General features: G+C 36.6%; 1 protein-coding gene across 2 annotated transcripts in view; it reads right to left on the bottom strand.

Moving 5' to 3' along the window:
• Positions 1-1,805: 1,805 nt before the first annotated feature.
• The window catches only part of LOC130806675 (uncharacterized membrane protein At3g27390), a 16,837-nt gene continuing 11,309 nt past the window's right edge, over positions 1,806-7,333 (bottom strand). The window contains exons 1-10 of one of the 2 annotated variants that reach the window (XM_057671841.1): positions 4,958-5,501; positions 4,772-4,880; positions 4,493-4,685; positions 4,149-4,285; positions 3,737-4,025; positions 3,460-3,566; positions 3,189-3,363; positions 2,805-3,000; positions 2,477-2,717; positions 1,806-2,386 (exon numbers count right to left, since the gene is read on the bottom strand). In XM_057671841.1, the coding sequence (XP_057527824.1) occupies positions 2,161-2,386; positions 2,477-2,717; positions 2,805-3,000; positions 3,189-3,363; positions 3,460-3,566; positions 3,737-4,025; positions 4,149-4,285; positions 4,493-4,669 (1,548 nt within the window). In that variant the 5' untranslated portion in view covers positions 4,670-4,685; positions 4,772-4,880; positions 4,958-5,501 and the 3' untranslated portion in view covers positions 1,806-2,160. Of the gene's footprint in view, positions 2,387-2,476; positions 2,718-2,804; positions 3,001-3,188; positions 3,364-3,459; positions 3,567-3,736; positions 4,026-4,148; positions 4,286-4,492; positions 4,686-4,771; positions 4,881-4,957; positions 5,502-7,333 lie in introns of those variants that run through there. The other variant, XM_057671840.1, reaches the window with a different exon arrangement.

Below are 7,333 nucleotides of genomic sequence, written 5' to 3'. Positions count from 1 at the left end.
GCTATCCACTTTGTTTCCTTTGGGACTCCTCCAACCATTACCTATCCCTGAGAGGGTTTGGGAGGACATCTCTATGGATTTCATTGAGAAATTACCCAAGTCCTTAGGGTGGGATACTATACTCGTGGTGGTCGATAGATTGACCAAGTATGGACATTTCATTCCACTTAAGCACCCTTTTACTGCTCAAAACGTGGCCCAAAAATTCATATCCGAGGTCGTGAGATTACATGGAGTGCCCAGTTCCATTGTCTCAGATCGGGACAAGGTTTTTCTGAGCATTTTTTGGTTGGAGCTGTTCAAACTACAAGGTACACAACTTCTGCGTAGTACGGCCTACCACCCCCAAACAGATGGCCAAACGGAGGTCGTCAATAAAGGCGTCGAATCGTATTTGAGATGCTTTGTGAATGGTAAACCACACACATGGGCTCGCTGGTTACCTTGGGCTAAATACTGGTATAATACTTCTTTCCATACCGCCACTAATTACACTCCCTTCAAAGCCTTATATGGCAGAGATCCCCCTCATTTGATTCGGTTCTCTGCTGGCCACACAGCTGTATCGTCAGTGGAAACGCAATTGCAAGAACGTGATGCCATTTTGGATGATTTGAAGTTTCACCTGGTACAAGCCCAAGTTTATATGCAGCAATATGAGAATAGAAAGCGACGTGAGGGTCATTTTTAGGTAGGCGATATGGTTTACTTGAAGCTACAACCGTATCGCCAGCAGTCCTTAGTGAAGCGTGTTAACGAGAAACTTTCACCTCGATTCTACGGTCCGTATCCTGTGGTTGAAAGGATTGTACAGGTTGCCTACAAGTTGCAACTTCCCTCAGAGTCTAGAATTCACCCCGTTTTTCATATCTCTCAGCTCAAAAAGGCCTTAGGAGCAGGGCATCAACCGACCAATCTCCCTGCCCAAGTATCTGCTGATTTAGTGTTAGAGGTGGAACCTTGGGCTGTGCTTGGGGTGCGCAATTCTCATGCTAATATGGAAGTCCTGATTCACTGGAAGGGCTTGCAAGATTTTGAAGCTACTTGGGAATCTTTTGAGGAAGTCAATCTCCGATATCCTAACTTCCACCTTGAGGACAAGGTGAATCTTTGGGTGGGAGGTATTGCAAGAAAACAGCCCAAAACAGATATTCGTTTCACTTATGCTAGAAGGCCCAAGAAGAAGCTACTAGAAGAAGGCTGAAGCTGCCAAATAATTGCTAAGCTGAGAGATAATTTCAGTTTCAGGGTAAAGGGTAATATAGTAAACTTAGAAGAAAAGTTGTTATGAGTTTGTTAGCCTGGGTGCCTTGTTAAGAATATACTTAAGAAGTTTGTTATGGAATCTGATTATATAATAGAGAATGGGGTAGAAAGGAAGGCAGGCGATTTTTATTAAACACATGGTATCACTGGGAGAGCACCTTCCTCTCGAAAGAAGGGTCTTGTATTACTCAATCACTGCGTGATAATAGCAATCCACATTCTCTGAATCATTCTTCTTTTCTCTTTTCTGTCTGTAACACTTTGATTTCCAGCAGGTGAATGATTTTTTGTTAAAGTATCAAGTCTTTCAAAGTTAGAAAGATTTGAATGAAAACTCTTACCTTCTTTCCTTTCCTTTCTTTTCACTCCTAATCTAATAAGAGTTACTTTCTTCCATTTCTCTTTTCTTCCTTTCCCTTCCCCACCCTTTCTTTTATTTTCATCTCACAGACAATTTATTGCTGAAATTTGTAACCACATGAATACCATAAAATCCACGTTTTTAAAATTTTGAAATTAAGTTTCCTACGTTATGTGAATTTTGCAATAAACTACCTTTTATGATACATTTAATAATCTATCCCTATATATATAAATCGTCGATAACTACTAATTACAACAAAAAAATCAATTTTAATAATCATGCACATATATTCTCCTGAAGAAGTTCAAAACAATAGTGCAACTACCTTTGAAGCTTCAAACATCTATTAGAACTAGTTAAAGATCATCTATATACATAATATATATAGTTTTATGTCAAAATTTAAGTATAATCTACAAATAATATGCTAAGCTGATTGCTATAACATGCTCAATCTTTACCAGAAAACTATTCATTGCATGGAGCCGTGGACGATGTATCGTGCTATCTTCAACTAGTAACTCTTCAATCTATACGATGTTTTCCACACCAGACATACTCTTTACATGTTTATTCTCTTTTGAAGTCTCATCTTTCTTCTCACCCTCGAAATTGTCCCTTTTGGTTGAGCTCTCAACAATGTAGTTCACCAATGCGCCAGTCATGCCAGCCTCGGTGTACAAAACTTTGACGAGATTTTGAAACCGACGTCTGAAAGTTGGCATTCTTGTCATTGACCCCACAATTCCCTGTAATCTGGTGGAATCCCCTCGAAACGTATGACAATTGTTTTATTACTTTACCCTCTAACGGATCAAAAGTTGGAAAGTAAGTGTATAACCATACCTTCTAATGACAGACTGTAGCTGCGCTCTTTTGATGTTGTCTTTGGATGGAAATCCAATATCATCCCATTGGTCTGGTCTCTCATTTTTGCTTTGCATAATTGCTATCTTCAAACACGCTTCTTCAGTTTCATCCAAGTTTAATTTTCTGATCTGCTCTTTCATTACTAATAAAGGTTCGATAAACCATTGAAACATTTTCTCTCTTGGCCAACTGGTAATCGTTAGATCAACTTCGTCAGCTGGAAGTAAACAAAAACAAAATGACTAAGGCACAAGCATGTCAACGCATGGAAAACTATGTGTAATTGGTTACAGAAGGAACATACAGACTACCAACACAGGTGAGTCGGACTTTGCAGAGGCTAGCAAACATTTCATGATGCACCATGTTGGTAGTGCTGTGCCCAACTTCTTGCAGTTCCCTTTTACAACACACTCTTCTATGTCTTTCATATTGATTACACCATCATGAAGCAGTTTTCTTCCGTTTACCTCACATGACTTAAACAACCAATCCAGTACCTAAAACATTTTTTACAAGAAAATGCAATAAACGAGACATTTCAATCTTACTATTAGATCTCATATGTAAATCAGTATATTTAATCAATTATATGGGAGGATAAACGACTTGGTATATAAGACGAGACAACTAAGATTTAGATGGTCAAATAAAAAGGAAAAACAACGATTCGCATCGGCGTGTATACCTTTATTGGCTTATAATGTTGAATTGCAGCTTTCAATGTTCTTGAGCGTTGCGAGGTCAACTTTGTATCACTTGGCCCTTCTTTTCCATCCTTTTCAACATCATCTCGGCCATCATATGAGGTTTTTTTCTGTATGCTCTGAGATGTAGAGTCCACATTCTTTCGATATTTTGGCCTGGCTGTCCAAATGTTTACTCAGGATCATAGAATTTCAACCATAATATGATATGCGACAACTTTATTAAGTGTAAGCTGAAGTTCTTTTAGATACCTGGGAAGGCGTGATCCTGGCTCCAAATAAAGTAAATCATTAGCATACTCATCGAATAGGGAGACAGCTGCTACAACATATGCAAGTCCCATTGTCAAAGATTTTTCCTGGGAGCGTTATAATGCACACGATCATCACATAGTTTCAATGGATCCCATAATGACAGAAAAGTAGTATCATATTAGATAGTAAGGAAATCAAAATAAATCTTGGTTTATGGTCAGATATTGTTTTTATGATAATGTAAAAACTCTTGTACAAAGAAAAGTGAACAAACCTGATGAACAATAACACCAGCATAGAGTCCAAGAAAAAAACTAGACAAGAATGCAGCAAGAACTGATGCAACTACGGCAAGAGGCCAAAGTATAATGGCAAGACCACCAAATGGGACGCACACTGTCTCTAGAAATGGTCCTTCTCTTCCGAGAAAATCTTCTAATAGCCTTTTCCATCCGGTAAAAAGCATGTACGGGCTTTTCCAAAGAGCAAGGATTGTTACTAAAGGTACATCTACTAATAATCCCAGTAAGCTGATCAATAAACAACCTGGCAACCGCAATAGCCTAAAGACAGACATTAAGTTAAATTGAAATACCAGATTCCCCTTCTACAATCAAGAAGTTTTTTTTTTTTTTTGAAAAAAAAATTCCGGGGTAGGGGCTGCACAAAAAAGAACTATTCTTTACTTTAACTCGACAGTATTCTCATCAGCAGGCTTTTCCATGATGAGATCATCCATGTAGGAGAAGTAGGAGTGGAAGCAAAAATCAGTGAAATCTCGTACCACCGTGCAGCTTCCCTGAAGTGTTGGCCAACAGCCATCCTGAGACAAGAAGAGAATTATAATTCTGTCATCTTTTAGCTGTCAATGTCTTTTCCAGTGACAGTAAATGCATCAAGAATAACATTCAATGAAATCTTCTCGATCTTTTTCTCTTTTCTTGCTCACAGATTTACAATAATAAAAACCAAACCATAAGAAAATTTGAGCAAGGGAAGTACGAAATGGTGCAAAAACGATTCATCTTACAATTATGCAATGATAACATTTATCTGTGACATCTTCTCCAACAGCTTCAAAAGTTGCAAGTAATGGCGCAAAAAAGCCAAATGCCATCCCACCTACAAAGCTCCCAAGAATACTAACAATCGGCCACAATACAAGCGGCAATGGCAAGGAAATCAGTGTTACTATCTTGAGAATCATTCCTAACTTCTTTGTACTGGTAATCAAAAACCAAATGAAACAGTCAAGTAAAGGTTATGAAATAAAAACTGTTCAGAGTGGTATGAAGATAATACTGCACACCTTCCTACACAGTAGCATGTCCAGAAGAAATGAGCAGGCCAGAGACCGATTATAACTGAAGAATTTCCAATACCAATAATGCTTGCCGCAATTGGACTGATGACTAAACCTGTAAAATGTAATTAAAGAATACTTAACATTCAAGTAAATTATACCCCTTAAATTACTCAAACTCTTGATATTTACATGAACATCATTTGAATGCATTAAAGTCAACTGATGACTAAACCGATATCCACCCCTAAATGCAATCCTATCAAGAGTACGGGAGATGGGTCATCACAAAACTGAGGACTCAAAACTACCATTTTTTGTGGACATTTCTATGATTAGATGTCAGAAGTGACAACAAGTTGAAAATGGCACAAGTGTGCAGTTTATTAAGCTGGGATTCCAGCTACCTTTTGCTTCGAAATACAGAACTGAACAGTCTTTGCCTTAGTGCGGTAAGTAAGTAATGATTATGTGATGAAGATTGTATGGCTTGGATCTGATTATATCATAACCAAAGAGACTATCGAAAATTTTTTTCCTTTGCAATTGACAAGCACTTACCCTCAAGAAGGGGTAATCATAGACCAAACTAAAATAATTCATCTTATTGTTATAGTCTTGTCGAAGACATCCCTTTCATTGGCATTGCAACTGTTAAACAAAGTCACCAACCACTTATCTTTTATCAATGCATAAATTAGTCAAAAATTTACAACCAAGGGTGGTAAAATTCTACTCCTATCACCCCTCCCTATTAAACTAAGTGTAAAAGCTTTAATTACTTGCCAACCTTTGTTGAATTTTGGAGCATTTCTAATAGTATAAATAGGGTGCTCATCACTTGCATTTTCATCATCCCACCACAACATCCTTGAGTGGTAAAGCAAAAGTGAGAGCAATATTTCAGAGTGAGCTACTAGTAGTATATATATTGTAATCTTATATGTTTCTAGTGCTATTATTATTACTTTAAGCATTACTTGTTCAATATCACTCTAAATTTTATTGTCCACATTATTATTTTGCTATTCCTTCCACATAAATATACCCCAAAATTCTCTACAGCAACAACTTAACATGTTAGGGGCATCTTGCTGACCAAGAAAATGGGTAGAAAAATTCTATTCTTAGTGATTGATTTAACTTTGCTACAATTCCTTTTTTATTTTATTACGATCACGACATTTTCAATTTTAATTTTATCCACAAACTCGTTATATCTTTTCATCTCGTCCATATATTTCTTCCACCCACTAGTTTTTTTTTCTTATTCCCCAAGTAAAACTTAATAAAGTAACTCTTTCCCTTGTAGTGTCATTCATTCTTAGGTGGTACGTTGCTAGCAACATAGGAAACAAGAATGTTAATGCTAAAGGTTTAGATCCACCCTCCATTCTTGTTTCTCTAGAGTCAAGTATGGAGCTATGTGGCTTTGAACGTTAGACCTCTAGAGGAGTCTAAAGAAATATTTTTATTTTTATCAAAGAAGCTCAAATTGAAAAGTAATGATTTAATTAGCAACTAATTTTCTTAATATAACTAGGACTTCAATTTAGAGTTCCTATTTGATTGTTAAAGAAGCCTTAATGAAACCATAGCTTTGAAAAAAAAGGAACTATGATGTAATGAAGATACATATTACTTTCCTTAAACCGAAGTAATTTGTGTTATGACAGCTATAGCTAAGGGAGAGGTCTAATAGTAGCATAGCAGTATTAGAGCATTGCAGAAGCAAGAATGATGAGTTTATGTTGATGTAAGTTAAGCTCTGCATTAATGTAGAAGTGCTACGTTGCAAGCGTGTCATATGTTAATGAAACGAGCATGAAGAGAAGCTTCAATTGGTGTCTTTCTCGGATGAACCCTATTATAGAGTGCTGAAATACTAGTGAGGGAGTGCAAACATAAGAGAGCTAGAGAGAAAGCTCTTGTACTCCATGAATGTGTTTTAACACCATTAAAGGTGTTTGAGGTTGAATTGCAAACACATTATGAGTTAATTGTATATGTTGTATTTTGTATGTGATTGTGTATAGTACTTATGGAAATGGAATTGATGGTTGAAGTGGTATCGTAATGCACCCAAATTACTCGTCTTCTTCTTTTATTTCTCTATTTTTATGCTCAAGTCTACTCTTGGAACCGTTCCTACTTCCTACCATCAATGAATCTAACAAGCTAGCATTTAAATTTATCATGAATTGATCTCGTTAGGTAAATACTAACTGAAGTTAAATTATTAGTAAATTATTTAATTCAGTCTAAACATTTTTTTATACCTCTTACAGTCTCATCAATAGAGGGGTTCAAAATAGACTCAATGGTCTGATATTTACCCTACTTTGAAACCGAATATGATTTGACTCGACTTTAAAAATGTATTTATGATTATATAAAAACCAAAATGGACACAAAATCTGATTGCGAATCGACCTGAAATATCTAATCCGAAATTGACCCGATAAACCCAATAAACACCTCTACTCATCAGGTATGAGGCTCTTTAACCTTCGAATCGTCAATTTCAAGTAATTAATGATCAATGACCTCTTTAACTAGATCTTTGTC

The sequence above is a fragment of the Amaranthus tricolor genome, chromosome 2 (assembly GCF_026212465.1).
Source record: "Amaranthus tricolor cultivar Red isolate AtriRed21 chromosome 2, ASM2621246v1, whole genome shotgun sequence".
In the NCBI taxonomy this organism is placed as follows: domain Eukaryota; kingdom Viridiplantae; phylum Streptophyta; class Magnoliopsida; order Caryophyllales; family Amaranthaceae; genus Amaranthus; species Amaranthus tricolor.
Note: the sequence above shows the minus strand (reverse complement) of the source record. Positions and strands in the feature narration are given on the sequence as shown.